Source organism: Podarcis gaigeae (assembly GCF_964106915.1).
Source record: "Podarcis gaigeae genome assembly, chromosome: 3".
NCBI classification, from domain to species: Eukaryota; Metazoa; Chordata; class Lepidosauria; order Squamata; family Lacertidae; genus Podarcis; species Podarcis gaigeae.
In genome coordinates, this window is record NC_139680.1 from 83987192 (window position 1) to 84006691 (window position 19500).

General features: G+C 48.3%; 1 protein-coding gene across 8 annotated transcripts in view; it reads left to right on the plus strand.

Annotated features, from left to right (window-relative positions):
- LOC310841304 (uncharacterized protein) overlaps nucleotides 1-19500 on the plus strand; it is a 46885-nt gene that overhangs the window by 20834 nt on the left and 6551 nt on the right. For 3 of the 8 annotated variants that reach the window (XM_083731973.1, XM_083731975.1, XM_083731976.1), the window contains 15 exons: nucleotides 198-291; nucleotides 2011-2127; nucleotides 2751-3016; nucleotides 3505-3628; nucleotides 5181-5408; nucleotides 5686-5841; nucleotides 6225-6442; nucleotides 8429-8606; nucleotides 8901-9047; nucleotides 9949-10350; nucleotides 10785-10904; nucleotides 13553-15316; nucleotides 15804-15884; nucleotides 18016-18102; nucleotides 19127-19221. In XM_083731973.1, the coding sequence (XP_083588099.1) occupies nucleotides 198-291; nucleotides 2011-2127; nucleotides 2751-3016; nucleotides 3505-3628; nucleotides 5181-5408; nucleotides 5686-5841; nucleotides 6225-6442; nucleotides 8429-8606; nucleotides 8901-9047; nucleotides 9949-10350; nucleotides 10785-10904; nucleotides 13553-15316; nucleotides 15804-15884; nucleotides 18016-18102; nucleotides 19127-19221 (4077 nt within the window). The remainder of the gene's footprint in view (nucleotides 1-197; nucleotides 292-2010; nucleotides 2128-2750; nucleotides 3017-3504; nucleotides 3629-5180; nucleotides 5409-5685; nucleotides 5842-6224; nucleotides 6443-8428; nucleotides 8607-8900; nucleotides 9048-9948; nucleotides 10351-10784; nucleotides 10905-13552; nucleotides 15317-15803; nucleotides 15885-18015; nucleotides 18103-19126; nucleotides 19222-19500) is intronic. The other 5 variants (XM_083731977.1, XM_083731979.1, XM_083731980.1 and 2 more) reach the window with 3 other exon arrangements.

Below are 19500 nucleotides of genomic sequence, written 5' to 3' on the forward strand. Positions count from 1 at the left end.
CAACAGAGTAATATGGCTACACTTCTGAAAAGCCATTAAAATGTGTTGTGTTTTAAAGTGATCTCGGTATGTATAAATGCTTGCTTGCGCACTCTCTTCCTCTTTCTGTGGCGTTTCGCACATGTGTACTAGATGTGGCAGTTATCAAACAATGAATTGGAATATATGACCTCACCCTAATTTTCTGTCTTCTCCAGGAGGAGGAAGAAGCTTCTCTGGCATTCAAATGCCTTGAAGGACCTGCCCCAGCAGGAAGCACACCTTCAGGACTTCTGCCAGGTCGCTGATGGGGTAATGTCTCTCTGCAAGCTTCACCAAATCCCCAAGCCTTTGTCATTCTGCAGCCCACATAGATTCCCTTACTGTGGTAGTAATTCTGGCTTCCCTTGGGCTGCTGGTAGGCTGCCACTTGGCTGAAGAACAGGCCTACTCTACAAGCATAGCTGAATGAGGTGCTTATCAGAAATCAAAAGCAAATGTTGACAAATTTCTTTTTAAACTTTGAGTTAATGAGGAGGAATCTTGTGTTTCAAATACCCAAATATTTAAGCAGGTTTGTAGAATTAAAGTGTGTTTCAATTAGGACTGTTGTGGGTGGTAAGAAGAAGGGAGAGAGGCCTGTTCACCAGGGATGCTCCTAATTCCTGCCCAGCCTAGGGTTGCCACCTTTGTTTTGGCAAAATACATGACAGAGCGGGGAAGGGCAGTTGGGGGGGTGATTCTCCCCCCCCCCCCAATGCTGAAGTGACTTCAAAGCAAACCACTATAATCTATTGCAGCCTGAGAGGATGGCCCCTCTGGAATTTCACACACACACACACACACACACACACACACACACACACACGTAAACCTGTCTGTGCTTGGCTACCCAGAACTTTAATACATAACCTTTCACAAACCCTTTCAAGCACATACATTTGGAGAGGATCCCTAACTTGGCAGAGAGAGAGAGAGAGAGAGAGAGAGAGAGAGAGAGAGAGAGAGAAGAGACCTGAAATACAGGATAAAACTGTATCAATACAGGATGTAGCATCTTACATTGAAATACAGGACAATCCTGTATTATACAGGACAGGTGACAACCCCTAGCCCAGCCTGACAAAGGTATTTTCTGGGACCCATAAAATATTTCGCTTATTTTTTGCATTTCTATCCCATCTTGTTCTCCAAGGAATTCAAGACGGTATTCATAGTTCTCCCTCTCCCCATTTAATCTCCACAGCAACACTTTGAAGTAAATTAGGCTGAGAGGCAGTGACTGGCCCAAGATCACCCTGTGAGCTTCTTGCCTGAGTGGGGATTTGAACTCTGGTCTCCCAGGTCCTAGAGTCTGACCTCCAACTACTACACCACACTGGATCTGTTAATACCTCCCCAACAGGGACAATGGCTTCTACTCTTAGAGTATATCTGAGGAGGGAACTGAACAAGTGGGGGCCATGGCTCAGTGATGGAGTGCATGCTTTTCATTCTGAAGATCCTAGGCTCAGTCCCCAGCATCTCCAGTTAAAAGACTCTCTGGTAAAAGGGCTAGAAAAGACACACAGAGACCCTGTAATTCATACCCTGTAATTCAGCTGCCTATCACTAGATGAAACTGGAGTAGATGGTCCAGCTGTCTGACATGGCTTCAGTCAGATTCATATATTTGAATTTTATTTATACAAAAAAATATATAATTGTATCCTGCTTTTCCCCTTCAAAAAGTCAGTGCAACTTGTAATGTTTTAAAAAGGCATAAAAATAGCAACCCATTGTTAAAACATAATTACCAGGTTAAAAGCAGCACCCAAGGGCCAAAACTAATCACCAATAAATCAAAGCATGAAGTAACGAACAGAATCAAAAACTTGTTGAAGAGAACTGCTTTCATTTGCTGTCCGGACACATACAGAGAGGATGATAAGCGAACATCCTGGGGCAAAGAATTCCACATACACAGAACCACCACAGTGGGAGCCCTTTTATTCATATGTCTTAATGGCATGTGTGTGCTATACATCTTAGGAGCTACACAGGTGGAGTCCTCAGATGGAAGATGCCCTTGAGGAACTGGAGGATCTCTGGGAGGAACTGAGAAGGCGGCACCAAGAGAATGGCGTGGCCCTGAGGGAGATTGATACAGTGAGTAGTGGCTGCCACTGGAAAGGGTGTCCCATCCTTCCCTTTTGTAAACATGGTGTGCCAGTTTTTCACATCCTGTGATCTCATGGCACTGCGTGTTTCTCCACCCTTGCTGGCAACAACCAAATGATGCAGCGTGGAGGCAATTGAAATCTACGCCATCGTCAGATGAGACGAATTATGCTAGACATTAATAAAAGGTTTTGGGGTGGAAGGGGGTGAGAAAGCTGCCGTTCTTGGCAGCTGCTCTATGTTGTGGGTAACATGTAGTCTCAGCCTCACTCAAAAGACCCTAGCAATTCTAATATTTGCAGCTCATTCCCTGCAAGTTGTATCCCTGACAGAGGTTACATTTCCTGTTCAGTTGGATTGCTTGCCTGTCATCCATGCGCTGAAAACTTTAGCCGTAGGGAACAGATTATTTGTGGTGCAGTGTTCAGTTTTCTCCCACAGTTAGACATTTGAACCTTGGGATTAGGATACACTCTCTTATTTATTTAAGAAAGTTGTTCGCCATCTTTCAGGGCGAAGGCCTTCTCTTGCAGAGGACAGTGCACAATCACTTTCTTGTCATATTCAGGCTGGGGGGCTGCCTTGCTCATGCCACTCCTTTCCTTTTGCAGGCTCTGCAGTTGGTTGGGGAGGTAGAAGAGGCTGAGTGTTGGCTAGAAACTGTGCTAGGCTTGCTCTCTGAGCCAGAAGCAGCAGCCGCAGCAAAGAACCTTGATGATCTCCATGGGGACCTAGAGAAGGTTGGCACCCTGGAGAACCAAGTAGAGGCGTGGCATATTAAGCTTCAAGCCCTGCAGGAGGAAATGAAAATGGACTCCTCCTCGGAACACACAGCAGCTGCAATGATTCATAGAAAGATGGAACGAGTGAAGGAAAAGTGAGTTCTTGGGAACAAAAGAGTGTTCTCTGTATGGATGTGGTGTAGGAAGGAGACTTGGCTTCTGAGAAGCTGGAGAAAGAGAAGAGGTTACTTCAGGGCGGAAGAATGGTTTCAGATGAATAGATGCAGGCAACCAAGGAGGAGGAGAGAGCCAGGGTTGGGTCTTTTTTAAGTTTCCCTTGTCGTAGGAGCATAGGAAGCTGCTTTCTGCTGTCAGACCATTGGTCCATCTAACCCAGTATTGTCCTCACTCTATATAAGCAGCAGTCCTCCGGGATTTCAGACAAGGGTGCTTGGGATTGAACCTAGGTCCCTCTGCATGCAGAGCAGATGTTCTACCACTGAGCTGTAGCCCATGTTGTTCTAGACCTATCTCATCTCCATCAGCTTTGTCTGTCCAAATTGAAGTTGTGTATGTTTAGGCAGCAGGTAACATTGCTCTCGTGAAATACGCTTGTAGGAAGATGTCATGGTTTCCTTCCCAGGTTCGCCTGTGTGCAGGAGGCTCTCCAGCGCCGAACATCAGACTTGAAAGATGCCCTGGTTTTAACCGAGTTCTTGCAGAATGTGCATATGGAAGAAATGCTGAGTCACAGGAACGAAGTACAGGTGAGAAGCAGAGAAGACGTGGACCAGGGAAGGGAAGAACAAGGTGATATGCAGAGGTGTGGTCTGAATTCCGCCCTGTCATAGGAACATAGGAAGCTGCCTTATAGCGAGTCAGACCATTGGTCTGCCCAGCTCACTACTAACCAGGTTGACTGGCAGCAACTCTCTAGGGTTTCAGATAGGGAGTCTCTCCCAGCCTGGAGATGCAAGGGATTGAACCTGAGACCTTTTATGTGGAAAGGAGATGCTCTGCCACGGAACTACAACACTTCCCCAGAAGGGTCAGAGTTCAAAAATAACAAGTAAGGGGTTTCTTGCTTTATGTTTAGTTTGAACAATGAGGGAGCATGGCGCTGAAGGGACACACATCTCCATAAAAGTCCCTTGTGCTGCATTGTATCTAAGTGGTCAGATTAGTGACACAGGAACAGTTTGCGTGACTCTCCTGTTTGGGTTCACATGATTTCAGTATGATATGCCATCCAAATTACTTTGGATGGTAATGGGCCTGTACAGCTAAGTTCTATCACCATTCTAGCTCTGGTCACATTTAGTCATGGAACCCTTAACTATAATGCCACAAATTGCAACTCTTGACACTGTTAGTTAATTGGCTACTGCTGCTTATTGAGGCCTTATCTTACTGATATCCACTGGCAAGTATCTGGGCCTTCAGTGAGGTGGCAGAAATTAGCTTCCCAGCTAAATATACTCAGGACTTAAGATCAGTGTTGGAAATTGAAGACACTTTTATTTCAATTTGTTTTTAGTTTATAAACCTAGTTTCATCACTGCCAGTTTTTAATGCGTAGCATCTTTTACATTTGCTGGTGTTGGGTCTTCATTAGTTTGAAATGTTGGTTATATCACATGTTCTTTGTTGCTGCTTTTAGAAATTGGGTGTTGGCTCTGAGTTTTATTATTAGTAGATTGCATGGTTTTATTTATTATTTTGATGTATGTTGTGGTAGATACAATTAGTAGTAGAACAAAGATATAACCAAATCTATTATCATTATTAGGGACACGGGTGGCGCTGTGGGTTAAACCACAAAGCCTAGGTCAGAAGGTCGGTGGTTCGAATCCCCGTGACGGGGTGAGCTCCCGTTGCTTGGTCCCTGCTCCTGCCAACCTAGCAGTTCGAAAGCACGTCAAAGTGCAAGTAGATAAATAGGTACCGCTCCAGCGGGAAGGTAAACGGCGTTTCCGTGTGCTGCTCTGGTTCGCCAGAAGAGGCTTAGTCATGCTGGCCACATGACCCAGAAGCTGTACGCTGGCTCCCTCGGCCAATAAAGTGAGATGAGCGCCGCAACCCCAGAGTCGGCCACGACGGGACCTAATGGTCAGGGGTCCCTTTATCTTTACCTTATTATCATCATTATTAATATTAATATTGAGTGGCTTTAGTTAAGCCTCTCTCTTGAAGTTTCACTTTCTTTCTCTGTAAAGTAGGAATCATGGCAATTTGCTCAGAAGACTTCTGTGAGAGAATTAACAGGGTGGCCTGTCTAGATTGGTACCCAATTTTATTCATGTACTTGTTTTGCTTTAGGCAGTGCCGAACCAGCTAGGCTCCCAAGAGCCTCTGCAGCTTCTCATAGCCCAGAGTGCTCAACAGCTGAGCAATGAGGACATGAACAGGTCACTGGAGGAACTGCAAGAAGCAGTGGACATGCTGAACAGTGTTGTGAAGGAGCGCGAGCGGGCCATGGAGGCAGTGACCAAGACAGAGAATCTGAAGTGCTTTGTACAGGCCTTGTCAAGTGGGGAGGAAACTAAGGTAAGAGAGGGTTAAGAGGGGCTGTGTGCTAAAAAAATCACTCTTCCCTAGTGGTTAGAGGTGGAAAGCCTGGACCACTCCATCCTTCAGGGTTGGTTATTGCATTTGGGCAAGAAGCTACAAAATCTATCTTCTTGTTTCATAGAGGTGGACTGACCACCTATTAAATGCTACCAGCACTACTCTGTTGCAGTTCCAACTTTGGTTTGGTTGTCCAAGCAGCCTGTAGCACAGAGAACTGTTTCTCAGTGTCGCCTTTCTTTTTTCAATTTTTCAGCTGGCCTGGGTCACCTCACAGATCAAGACAATGAGGAACAGAGCAGAAACACTGGCTCAGGACATAATGGAGGCAGAGAGAAGCTTTGCCACAGTGAAGAGTGAGGCAGATCTTCTGGAGCTGCAGGGGCTCACGGAAAGGCAGAAAGAGATAGAGGTGAGATCAAAAGGCTATTTGAGGCCTTAGGACCCCATATAACCAGTGTTTGCTCATGGCAATGTTGGAGAAGTGCTTAATCAGGCATTACGCACACCTTGGAAGTCTGTTCTTCCACCCAGCACCATTGTAAATTGCAGGTTGAGATTGTTATGCAGGTTCAGGTTTGACCATTGGTTCTGAGCTCTCACTTTTTTAAATGGGTCAGCATAGATCTGATGTTTGATGATACTGCCCTGTTGTTTGTTTGGCTTCCTAAAGCCAGTTGGGAGTCTCATGCTTGTTTTTAGATTGGACAGGCATTTACTATTGGGAAGGAGCCAGGAGTTCCCCATTCGAAGACCCTATTGCTAGCCTGAATCCTGCTGTCTTGTATTTCATAGAGTGAAATGTCTAGCCTGGAAGGCGACATGGAGAAACTAGAGAGAGCCTTCATTGAGCTGGAAGATTGCTGTTTGATTGAAATGCCAAATGAGTCCAGAAGAATCAGTGAAACATTGGAGGCTTGGAAAGATCTGCAAAAGCTGGTGTTGGGAAATGCAGTTCGTGGACAGCAAGCCGCTCATTTGAGACAATTCTTCAGAGCTTATTTAGCCATTATGTAAGTCAGTAGACCTTAGTGGACACTTCCTGTCCCTTGAAAGTTTGTTTTGCAATGTCTGACTCACCCATTTGTGATATTAAGCCCCCATCTGGAAGCACCCCTTGTTTTCAATTGCGCTTGGGGACTATCCATCTTATCTACCGTATTTTTCGCCCTATAGGACGCACTTTTTCCCCTCCAAAAATGAAGGGGAAATGTGTGTGCGTCATATGGGGCGAATGCAGGCTTTCGATGAAGCCTAGAGAGTGAGAGGCATCGGTGCGCACCGACCCCTCTCGCTCTCCAGGCTTCAGGAAGCTATCCGCAAGCCTCGCGCGCCCGGCGGGAGGTCCCGCCGGGCGCGCAAGGCTTGTGGGCAGCAGCCTGCAACCCGAAGCACGGGTGAGCTGCGGAGCCTGCCCCATGCTTCGGGCAGATGTCGGGAAGCCTTGCGCGCCCTGCAGGAGGTCCCGCCAGGCGCGCAAAGCATGGGTGAGCTGCAGAGCCCGCCCCGTGCTTAGGGCAGATGTCCGCAAGCCTAGCATGCCCTGCAGGAGGTCCCGCCAGGTGCGCAAGGCTTGGGGCGGCAGCCTGCAGCCCTAAGCACAGGGCGAGCTGCGGAGCCCGCCTCGTGCTTCGGGCAGATGTCGGCAAGCCTAGCATGCCCTGCAGGAGGTCCCGCCAGGTGCGCAAGGCTTGGGGCGGCAGCCTGCAGCCCTAAGCACGGGGCGAGCTGCGGAGCCCGCCCTGTGCTTAGGGCAGATGTCCGCAAGCCTAGCATGCCCTGCAGGACGTCCCACCAGGCGCACAAGGCTTGGGGCGGCAGCCCGCAGCCCAAAGCACAGGGCAAGCTGCAGAGCCCGCCCCGTGCTTCGGGCAGATGTCGGCAAGCCTTGCACGCCGGGCTCGCAAGGCTTGCAGGCAGCAGCCTGTTCTGGGGGCTGGGGTCAGGGGAAGCTTGGGCTTCCCCCACGGCAGCCATGCACCTGGGGGGGGGAATAAAAATTTTTTTCTTTATTCCCCCCCCCCCAAAAAAAAACACTATGGGGCGGTGCGTCCTATGGGGTGAAAAATACGGTACTTTGAAGTCAGTCCAGCAAGCTTGAGTCTCAGTATCAGTTCTAACTCCCATTCACACACCTGGATGGGGTGGAGGTGGGGCAGGGTGGAAGTGAGGTTTGGGACCTTGTAGGGATACCTGCGCAACCAGGTGGTTGCTCCCGCTGGTGCACCTGTGAAGGACTGAGCTTGCTGCTGTCTCAACCCAGCACCATCCAGGCAAGTGGCAGCAATGCCTGCATTGAAAGGGCAGCTCCACCCCACCAAATATGCTCTTACTGAAATTGGATGCAGCTTCAGTGTAGCACGTCACAACTTATCTTGCATTTATTTTGGTGCAGTTACACATGCCCTGGATGTTGTGATTTAGCTGCAGATTTCCTGAGTATTTACTCCTCTTTGCTCACACATTTGCCAAGACTGGTGATTTGCTTGTGAGATGTAACACCAACTTTTCCATGGAAGGGCTTAGTGTGTAGATTGTTTTGCCACAATGGAAGCAGCCCTTAGTGCAGGCATCCCCAAACTCAGCCCTCCAGATGTTTTGGGACTACAATTCCCATCATCCCTGACCACTGGTCCTGTTAGCTTTGTAGTCCCAAAACATCTGGAGGTCCGAGTTTGGGGATGCCTGCCTTAGTGGTTAACAAAGAGAGAGAAAAACTATTTTTACTGGGACACACCTTTTTAATACTGCTTTAAAAGGCCTGGGAAAATGGTATGTATCTTAACTGTATGCCACTACTTGAAAGACAAAGCTGTCTAGAGGCTGAGACAACTTGATGCAGAATAGGTTTTTATTGGGATTCTTCCAGGTTTCTCTATCAATTGGTAAGTAGCTTTGTTGGAAGGGTAGAGGATAAATTGAGCTGCAGTTCTGTGAAGTGTTAAGACACATTTCTTCTGGCCATATTAATAGTTGCTCCTCCTTCCTTGACTCTCCAGCTCCTGGACAGAGGATACTCGGGCACAGATCTTTTCTGAGACTATGAGTACCCACGGTCTCTCAGAAGCTCAGTGGGAAGACCTGGAAAGTAACATGGAGACTAAGTTCAAGGAATTTGAGGAGCTGGCAGCAGTTGGATGGAAACTGGTAGCTGAGGAGCACAGCTTGAGTGAGACCGTAAGTGTGGCAGGCCATGATACGCAAGCATCCTACATGCCTGCAGCATCCTTTGGGGAACAACCTCCCATCCCACCTCACTTCCCTTTTCTTTCTTTGCCATCACTGCTTTCGGAAGGAAGGAGGCGAAGCATCTCATCAGGTGGGTGGAAGCTAGACAGTTGTCCCAATTGTTTGTCATCCAGAGGGATGGCCCTGACTGAGACCTGTACCTAGAAGAGAAAAGAGAGGAATTCATCATGTGGCCTTTTTTCCTCCTTTCATTTCTTTCTCAGTTTTGTTCTGTCTTTTTAGATAAAGGAGCGCATGGAGGAGCTGCAAAGCATGCTTGGATGGGTGATGGTGCGCTGGAGAGCACAGAGTTCCCAGAAGGACCCTGGCACTAAGAGTGATGGCAGGGAGACTCAGAATGGCACGCTGAACATGACAGAGCACTGCCAAGTTAGTATGCAGCCCCTGAGTGGCAATACTAGAGCTAAACTTGAAAAATAGCTTGGCCTGCACTGTGTATTTATCGTGGAATAGCTATGCTTTGTTCACTCACTTTTTATGGGGCATCTGCACAAAGTTATAAACAAAACACCCCCCTTTCATGTTTTGTCTCTTTAGCTTCCTTCCTCCACCATCCCCACCCCGAGCTTAGAAATCTGTTTTATTTTAAACTTGGTGGAATACCTACACAATTTCCCCGTGTGTATATTATCTATCTTGTTGCTATTCTGCCTCATAAAGACCTGTATTTTTTTTTGCATAATTTCTTATTTGCCTTTCTATAACATACCAAGCAATACATTTTGACAGAATCTCTGGCTGCTGTTCACACACACACATACAAGTGAGCAGAGCAAATTTTAAGCTGCATGTATTGGTCTTTAGGGACGCAGGTGGCGCTGTGGGTTAAAGCCTCAGCGCCTAGGACTTGCCGATCGAAAGGTCGGCGGTTCGAATCCCTGCGGCGGGGTGCGCTCCCGCTGCTCGGTCCCAGCGCCTGCCAACCTAGCAGTTCGAAAGCACCTCCGGGTGCAAGTAGATAAATAGGGACCGCTTACCAGCGGGAAGGTAAACGGCGTTTCCGTGTGCGGCTCTGGCTCGCCAGATGCAGCGATGTCACGCTGGCCACGTGACCCGGAAGTGTCTCCGGACAGCGCTGGCCCCTGGCCTCTTAAGTGAGATGGGCGCACAACCCCAGAGTCTGTCAAGACTGGCCCGTACGGGCAGGGGTACCTTTACCTTTACTATTGGTCTTTAGGTGGGGGAGATCCCATTTTAACAGGGAATCCTAGAATTAACAAAGAAGCTATCGCTGCAATTTCTTTCTTCATTGTATTACCTTACTCCACAGATTAAAGTAGTTCCTGAATCAGGTGTGGGTGAAGCAAATGGTATCCTTAACTCCAGTGTTTCTGAGAGGCCTCCACTCACCCTCGGCTCCCTCCCAAATGGTTCAGCAGCACAGCAAGAGAGCGAATCCACTGCAGTGCTATCTACCCTGGATGTTCTTCCAGGGCACAGGAAGAGTTTGGAAGAATTGGAAAACCACTTGCCCTTTGAGATGGATGTCCCGAAGGAGACTCTGATCCTAGAACCCTTGGAGACCCCTGTGCTGCTGGTGCCCCAGCCAGGCCCTGGCAGTCTGGGTGGCTCAGTGAACTTGATACTGAGCATTGGGAAGAAAGCAGGGAGAGAGGCCACGGGAAGCCAGGTTGGATCAGCACCATCAATGGGACCGGAAACCTTGCACAAGGTCAGTTGCCCTTTACTTTAGGCGTGACATCGATAGAGCTGTTTGCTATCTCCAGGACATCAAATAAGTGCCTCCGTGGCAAAGGGAGACAGCGTTTTCATGATGCAAAGTATTGCCAAGTGTTCAGGCAGGACAGAAGTGGGATGGCAAGTGAGGGAGTGCCAAGCTTAATGGCTAAGGCTTGCAAGTGGAGAACTTCTGACTTCCCAGTGAGCATTAAGATGTTAATGGACACTCTGAATCAGGGAGACTAGCAGCTCTGTTGCTTTTTGGCTTCTCGTTTAAGCCACTGCCAGGCGTGCAGTTCTAGAGCTTCCTCTTCATGGGTCAGGCCCTGATTTTGCCCTTTTCTTCCTGGCTTTTGCAGGTCATCCTTGCTATTCCTTCACTTTTATTATTTTTATTTTTTGTCTCTCTCTTTCCTAAAAATCCAGCTCTCTGAAACTAAATCCTCAGCCTGTAAAGCTTTCTGGAAACGTTGCCAGGGGCTTTTAGGAAGTACTTTGGGTAGTTTAAAGAGAAAGAAAAGGCCACCCCGCCAGCATGCAGAAGAGGTAACATGGAGCAGTGGGGGAGAGAGAATGGATGATGCAGCATGTCAGACTGAGAGTGATTGCATGGTGCAAGGAAACCTTGACTAACGCATCCAATAGCCTCCTTCAAAAGGCAGCCCTTAAATTAGGAGAGGGAAATGCTCCAGATGTGACTTGGCTATCGTCCCTGACCATTGGTCTGGCTAGCCGGCTTGGGACTTAGCAAGTTGGAGTCTCAACAGCTTTGTTCCCTTCTCCTATATCACTTAAATGGCATCTCCAATATGTTAAGAGGTCACACAGATGCTGTGTCTCTCCTTTCCAAGTCTATGGTGAATAAGTTAGATAGGCATTCTGTGCTTGCACCTATACTCCTGAGGAGATGCCCCCTTAGGAGAAACACCTTCAAATATTTTGTGACTTCTCCTGGTTAAAGCACAGGGTTGCCATGTGCAGCACAAAATGTGGATTCTGTACCTTTTAAGAGAATTTCAGCTGGCACAACTTGTCATATCATATTATTGCCAGGAATCCCCCCTTCTGGAATATTCTTAGAGGCACAGGACCATCCAAACAAACAAACAAACAAACCAGAGCTTAAATGTGCAGCCAGCACAGTGGAATATGGAGATGTCTTCCTCAGCACAATAATTCATATCCCACAGCAGAAGAGCTACCAGATTTGCTAGAGGAAATGGGAAACGAGCCTGAAGTGCACTGCCTCTTGATAGGAGCTGAAGGCAGGTCAAACTAGTTTGCTGTGAGGAAATGACCCACATGACAAGACACACTCACTTTGGGTTGTCCCATGAACAAGAATTCAGAGTCTTGTGGTGATTTGGGGATGAGGTGAACTGAGAAGAGGAATACACCTATTTGCTAGCAAGCAAGTCTTCGTAATCACTCACACATTAGCAATTGTGATTAAAAGGGCACGGTGAGAAGATAATTAGGGATTGAAGCAGATGGGTAGCTGCTACAATTGAAAGGCTGAGGCATGCTGTCCAAAACTAGTTTCTGGCGAGGTGCCTGAGCATAGAAGCTACAGTAGCTCCAACAACTTGTGAACTGGAGAGGAGGATTTCAGGACTGTAAAGTGTATTCATTTAGAAAGTCAGCTGCCAGTCATGAAGGGAAAGGAACACCAGCCTCTACGATGTACAGTAATAATTCCTGAATTAAACTTCTAGACATCTCCCCCAACAAAATTTAAAAATTTGGCTTTGTAATTTAGAATTTATGTGATGTGATTTAATTTGATGTGATTGGCCAGTTAATAAAAATTATTTTTTTAAAAAAAATAAACTTCTAGACATCTCCTGCAGCTGTTGCAGGAAGGGGATTCCTGTTATACTGAGAGCTGATTCATGTGCACAGAATCCTCCTGGTACATCAAGGAGCTCATACAAACTTAAAGCCTTATGCTTTATAGAGCCAGATCTTATACGGGCCTTATACAGTCAGGGGGGGACGCAGGTGGCGCTGTGGGTTAAAGCCTCAGCGCCTAGGACTTGCCGATCGAAAGGTCGGCGGTTCGAATCCCTGCGGCGGGGTGCGCTCCCGCTGCTCGGTCCCAGCGCCTGCCAACCTAGCAGTTCGAAAGCACCTCCGGGTGCAAGTAGATAAATAGGGACCGCTTACCAGCGGGAAGGTAAACGGCGTTTCCGTGTGCAGCTCTGGCTCACCAGAGCAGCAATGTCACGCTGGCCACGTGACCCGGAAGTGTCTCCGGACAGCGCTGTCCCTGGCCTCTTGAGTGAGATGGGCGCACAACCCCAGAGTCTGTCAAGACTGGCCCGTACGGGCAGGGGTACCTTTACCTTTACCTATACAGTCAGATCACTAATCTTTCTATTTCAGGATTGTCTGCTCTGAAAGGCAGTGGCTATTCCAGATTTCAGACTGGAGTTTTCTCAGATTTTTCTGAAGAGACTGCAAAAGGAACCCAGAATCTTCTACATGCATTCTGCAAGCATGTGTTCTATGTATTGGCTGAGTCCCTGCCTAAGGGTTTATTTAAGCCCAGTTCTCTTCCTGTTGTGATAGCTTTCTATGTAGAGGAAAGGTTTCTTTGTTTTTTACAAGGAGCATTCATACATGCAATCTGCACCACATGCAATCTGAAACCATACAGTGTAAGATTCTTCATGCACATTTCATTTGGCCCTGAGCTGGCCTCAACTGTAGCACAGCCCATAGCTGCTATCGTGGTACACCCCCCCCCCAATCATGCTGGGCTCTTCAGTTTCTACTGCAATATTTCATATTGAGTTCTGTAGCCTCTTTTCAGGCTGCATCATCTATCCGGAAGTAGAGTGGGGTGCATCTAGCAGCCTTGCAAGTTGGCAGTGTGCCCCTTCTGGAAAGCCCAGCAGAGTTGGGTCATCTCCAGTAGTAAGCTTGGAACCATGGTAAGCCAGAAGTTTTGTTGCCACTCCCTAGAATTGAAGTAAGGTGATCCTAACATCCTGGAACCCGTTGTGGGCAGTCTACCTTAGTGTCTGCTACGATTAATGAACATGCATGCATGTATACTCGCTGAGTTGAAAGGAGCATGTGCTAGTGCATGTCAGTTTGCTGCTGTGGCATCCAAAATAGGTAGGTTTAGGCTCCAGTGACCTTGTTCAATTTGAAGAGTGCTCCTCATTGGGTCTTCCCTCTTTCTGCAGGTGAGCACCTATTTGCACGTGAAGGAGAAAGAGGGAGACAGAGATGCTGGCATGGTTTGTGCAAGCTCTACTATTCTGCAGCCTGCTAAGCAAACGCCTCCCGGAGCTCACTCCTCCCCATTTCCCAGTCCTGGGTGGGGCACCTCAGCCTTCCACACCTTGCCCAAGATCAGCTCCAGCTGCTTCTTAAGGAGCCTGAAGAGAAAAGGCAGAGTGGAGGCAGAAGATGCCCAGCTCCTTACCTTGCAAGGGATCATGGGAACCGAACCAAGCGACCTGCAGGCAGGGCAAGGGGAGAGGAGCAGTACTAGTAGCACCTGGCCCCCAAAGGGTAACAGAAGGGCACAGGTCTTGGAGGCAGAGTGCCCCGCACCCTGCAGAGAGTTGACAGACTATGTGAAGAACCCATTGGCACGGGCTATTGACGCTGAATGTGACTCGGTTAGGGGAGTATCTGGATGTCACATGTTCCCAAGAGAGAGCAGAGGTCCCAACAGCTCCCCGTCACTGGCAAAGCGGATGAGCAACACATGCCAGCATCTTTCTCTCGGTTCTGTCCTGAGCCTGGAGCTCCCCAAGGATCCCACAGTCCTAAGGAATATCCATGATACCATCAGAGTAGCAAAAGAGGGAGCATCAGGAAGGAAGGGAATAAGCCAGGTGTGCCAGGGAGCTCGGAGCAGCCCAGCTGGGGCAAAAGTGCAGGAGGTTGGTAGTAGCCTGCAAAAGAGGGTGCTTGGAGGGCAGTCAGTCATGCACCAGAGGCCCCTCAGGCCTGAAGATGCTCGTGACAAGCTTCCCCAGGGTAAGGGAGGCACATGGTTTGAAGAGGTGAGCACCAACCCAAGCTACAGCAGGCAGAAGGCCTGCTTCGTTGCTCTTAGGGGAGAAGACAGGCAGAGTCCAAATAGCCAGAGCAGTCACAGTGACGACTTCCTGGATTTCAAGCAGAACCGGCTATCCCGCATTAGTGTCCTGCATGAGCAGATAGGTATAGAGTGGGACAGACTAGCTACCTCACTGGGTACAACTGGCAGCTCCAAGGAGGCACAGGTAAAGGGTCCGGCTGACCACAAAGCCAGAGAAGCATCTCGGGTGAAGCTGAAGCCCTCACCTGCTAAGCACACGGGCAGCTCCGATGCAGTTTCCAGCATAGCCAGAGCTAAGAACCCTGCTGTGAATGGGGCAGAAGAGAAGGGAAGCTGCATGAGAACCTCGCCCTCATTCCTCCACCTGGGGGTCAAATCTCCTGCCAAGCTGTCTGTATTTGAATGTGAACTAGGCACCCCAACACCCTCAAGGCTGGACCCTCTTGTCCCGGCTCCTGGAGGAAGCACGACTAAAGGGACAAAGTTGCTGGAGGCTTGTCACCCTGCCCACGAGTTGTTTGAAGAGGAGGAAGAGGAGCTGCAGGCCATATGGAGCAATGTGGAGAAGCACAAGAAAAGCTCGGGAATCCACAGCAGCCCTGCTGGAAAGGTGGATAAGATGCAAAGTCCAGACAGCTCTGGTGCAAGACTCCTCCTGGCAGCGGCAGACAATTTGTTGGTGGCTAAGTTCAAGCTCCCTACCTCTGCCCAGCTGCTTCAGAGGTCTGAAGGAGAAAGAGGGACTAGTTGTGACAGTCCGAGTCGGTGCCGGGCACCCATGCCTTCTGGCCAGGAGCCCTCAGAAGGGGCAGTAGCTGCAGCTGTGAGGTCACTGCAGAGTACCTGCCCAGGGGCCCAGCAGAAGCTTCAGGCGGAGGGCAGAAGTACTGGCAAGGTCAGAACCATTGGCTTCTATGGGGCAGAGGTGGGGATTGTATGCCTGGAAACCAAGTGTTTACTGTTCTTTTCCTCAAGCCCCTGGATACTGCTGGCATTGATCTGCAATGTGTACTTAAGCAGTTTCTCATTGCACAATTATTAAAATGTGTATTTTTTTCCCTATCAGGAACCAGCAACTCCGTATATGTGGAGTATTTTCTTTTAAAGGAGATACAGCTCCAGCTAATGAGATGCTTACCCTTGAGATGTTTACATCAGTACTGTTCCTGATTTGTCGGGGGGGGGGGAGAGAGAGATCCCCAAACACTTTCCTAGCATGAGCCATACAATGTATGTCTTTTCCATGAATCAGTGACTGCTCAAAGCACACTTCTTCCTTTTTTGCTCTATTTTGGGGGATGTGGTGTTAAAATGCCTTCGTATTTGAAACACTGCTGCTTTCATTGTGGTTGCTTCATTCATTGTTGCCTGCCTCTTTCTAGAATCTTCCCAGTAAACTAGAGCTTCAGATGATGGAAGGAGCTTTGGAGAGGAAGCATCTGTTGCAGGCAGGAGGCAAGAAGGTACTGTCAGAGCTGTGTGGCATTATGTGAGGGGGGGGTGAATATGGATGCCAGTGACTTGCTACCAAGAAACAACTTCATTGGTGGTTCAGTAACACTTCAACAGAGCCTAGCCCTGTACAGCAGAGCTTTCCAAACTTTTCATGTTGATGACACACTTTTTAGACATACATCATTTTGTGACACAGTAATTCAGTTTTACCAGCAAGTCAGAGGTTGAACTAACCCCTTTCCAGCCCCAGGAGCAGCGCAGGGAGTATTCGTGTGACACATCTACACACTGCAGCTGACACACCAACGTGTCACAACACACAATTTGGAAAGCTCTGACTTATATCCACACACACAGAAACACACAGGTGGTAGGGGGGCCACTAGGGGCGCATTGGAAGATGGCTGACAATACCATCTCTCCGACCCACACAGCTGTTATGGGAGCAGGCAGCCTCCCTTGTTGCCCCAAGGAAATGGGGAACACTGCCCTTGCCTGCTGTGCCCATAAAACACCCCCTAATTCGAAAGAAGGGGGTGAGAGCACTAGGCAGAACCATGTGGACCTCGGCTCTCCTGGACGCTGTCTCTGATCGCGCACTAGCTGCAGCAATTTGGAATAATTAATTACAAAAGAAGCAATGCACATATTTCAAGTGAAGAAGAGGCATAGGCGCCGACTCCATGGGGCCTGAGGGGGCCCGAGCCCCCTCAAAAATTCGTTTGGGGGGCAGAGCCCCCCCAATAATTTAAGAAAATTATTACTGTAAATTTCGCTCTATAACACACAGAATTTTTTCTCCTAAAAAGTAAGGGGAAATGTCTGTGCGTGTTATTGAGCGAATGTGTGGTCCCTGGAGCTGACTTGCTGGAGCGCAGGGGCAAAAATAGGCAAAAATCAGGCAAAAATAAGATCGGGCGGAGGGAAGGCGGAAGCTGCTGCTTTCCTGCATTCTGCCTCAGGGTCTTACTGCCCACCCGCTTCTGTTGCTGCGTTTGCTCAAACTCAACAAAGAGCAGGGAATCCCCTGCCCTCCTGGCAAGCAGAGGGTTAAGGAAAGGATCGAGTCCTTCCTTCTAATTCTTTCCTAGTCACACTGCGTGCAGGCTCCAGCCCACCACCTCCTCTCTGTGCTCTAGGGATGCAGGTGGGAGAGAGAGAGAGAGGGCTGGCTGGGGGGGGGCTTTTGCCTTCCTTTCCTCCCCCCCACCCCGTTAAACTCCTCCCCTGCATTCTTAGCCAGCTGCTTCTCCGCACACCCCTCTTGTGCTTCTTGTCCCTTCTGTGTTTTTCCTTCCCTCCCCATTTAAAACGTGGTGACAAAGCACGGATCCACATGGATCCTCAGGATTTTTGCATTGGGTCACCCCAAATTCACCATCAGATCACATAGCATGTCCATGGCTACATCTTGCACCAAAAAAATCACGCACCCACTGTTGCCTAGGGTCACAGTGGTGCAAAAACGTGGTTACAAAGCACGGATCCACATGGATCCTCAGGTGCTCTACACCTGAAGTTGGGTCTGGAGCAGGGTCTGGAGCAGGTAAAGGCAAAGCTTAAATGAAAGGCAGCTAGTTGCCACTTTGCAGATTTTGTCTGCACAATTTGATTTCGAATCACACAGAGAAATACAGGCCACTTGACACTATTGTGTCATCAAGTGATTGGCAGGTGGATAGTCCCACCCACTGAGCAAATGTCACCTGTGATGGGGTGTGGATATAAGGATCTGGATTACTGGCCTGGCTTAAACCAGCACAATGCAGAAGGCAAAGGGCCTTTCCAAATGACGAAAAACTTGTGGATTTTATTCTTATGCTGTACTGCCAACTGCAGCTGCTGCAGACAGGAGATGGAAACATAAGGTCCAGAGTAAGCTGACCATATATCTGAAGGTGATGTTCACTTTTACTTTGCACTGAAGTTCATGTTCCCATGCTTTGAAGAGCTAGAAGGGTCTCTCAGGCAATGGTTGCCTATCTTTGCCTCCAGGGGAAGGGAGGGACCTTACTCTGGAGGCAAGCACAGGCAGATAGGGGCTTCATGCACATGAAACCATGTGAACAGGTCACCTTGTGAACCAACCTTAACTCTTCAGCTACTTCAGATCTGATCTTTTCATTTCTCTTCTCCTAGGCAAATTGTCGTTCCTGGAACACATTCCACACAGTACTGATGAGACAAACTTTGTGTTTCTACCAGGACAAGAAAGACACCCTCAAGGTAATGGTAGGCAGTGAGATGCCCAAAGACAAATGGAGATAAGAAATGGGTATGAGTAATGCCTGTGTCAAGGGACGCGAGTGGCACTGTGGGTTAAACCACAGAGCCTAGGACCTGCGAGTTAGAAGGTCGGTGGTTCAAATCCCCACAATGGGGTGAGCTCCTGTTGCTTGGTCCCTGCTCCTGCTAACCTAGCAGTTCAAAAGCATGTCAAAGTGCAAGTAGATAAATACGTACCGCTCCAGCGGTAAGGTAAACGGCGTTTCCGTGCGCTGCTCTGGTTCGCCAGAAGCGGCTTAGTCATGCTGGCCACATGACCCGGAAGCTCTACGCCGGCTCCCTCGGCCAATAAAGCGAGATGAGCGTCGCAACCCCAGAGTCGGTCACAACTGGACCTAATGGTCAGGGGTCCCTTTACCTTTTTTAAGCCCTGTGTCACATTTTCATATACCTCCAGCCAGTGCTTTTTTTCTTAAAAAAATGTTTAGGGGCACGATTTTCTTACTCATAATGAAATACTGCCCCTCAATCAGGCCAAACATAGATTCACAAAATGTTTAGGGGTATGCGTACCCCTGCATCTCCCCAGGAGGAAAAAGCACTGCCTTCAGCATTTTCATATCCTGTATAGTCCTTCCCCTACTGACATCTCCTGTGAATGTTTGGCACGCATAGATTGTCAAGCATCTACATTTTGCCGATTGCATTTATTTTTGTCTAAACCTTCAGTGCATTCTCTGCCAAAATAGAACTTGAAATTCTTGTAAAGACTAACTTACATCTAAAACTAAAATAAAGACAGTCCACAAACCACAGTAAAACCCAGTGGCAAATCTCAAAACCATCAGGCAGCATTGGCAGAAGAAAAGCTCAACAAATTTAAAAGTTCAGTGTACCAGCACAGGCCATCCCGGGTAACAATGGCCCACCCAAGAGAAGAGTGAAGTACTGTAGCTAGTAGGAGCCCACTTCAGAGTGGCTTTTTGATTCCAGGGACTTTTATCATTTGCCTTCTTCTGCACAGCAGAGTTCTGTAGTGGCCTTGCCACTGAACCTCCGTGGAGCCGTTTGCACCCTAGAAACAGAGTATATCAAAAAGAACAACTGTTTCACACTACAGTGAGTAACCTCTGTTTCTTTTCCTTCACAAGATAATATAGGCAGCGTACATTAAGCTCTATGAAGAGGTAATAAATGCTAAATAATAATACTATTACAGGTTTTAAAAAGAAAATAAAGGTAACTCAGAACCGTAATACCTCAGGGACTGCATCTTCCCATAAGAATTGATCTGGATCCTGCAATCATCATCTGAGGCACTTCTTTGTGAGGTCTGGAGGGTGGCAACACAGGAATGAGCCTTTTATATGGTGACTCCCCATTTGTGGGATGCTCTCC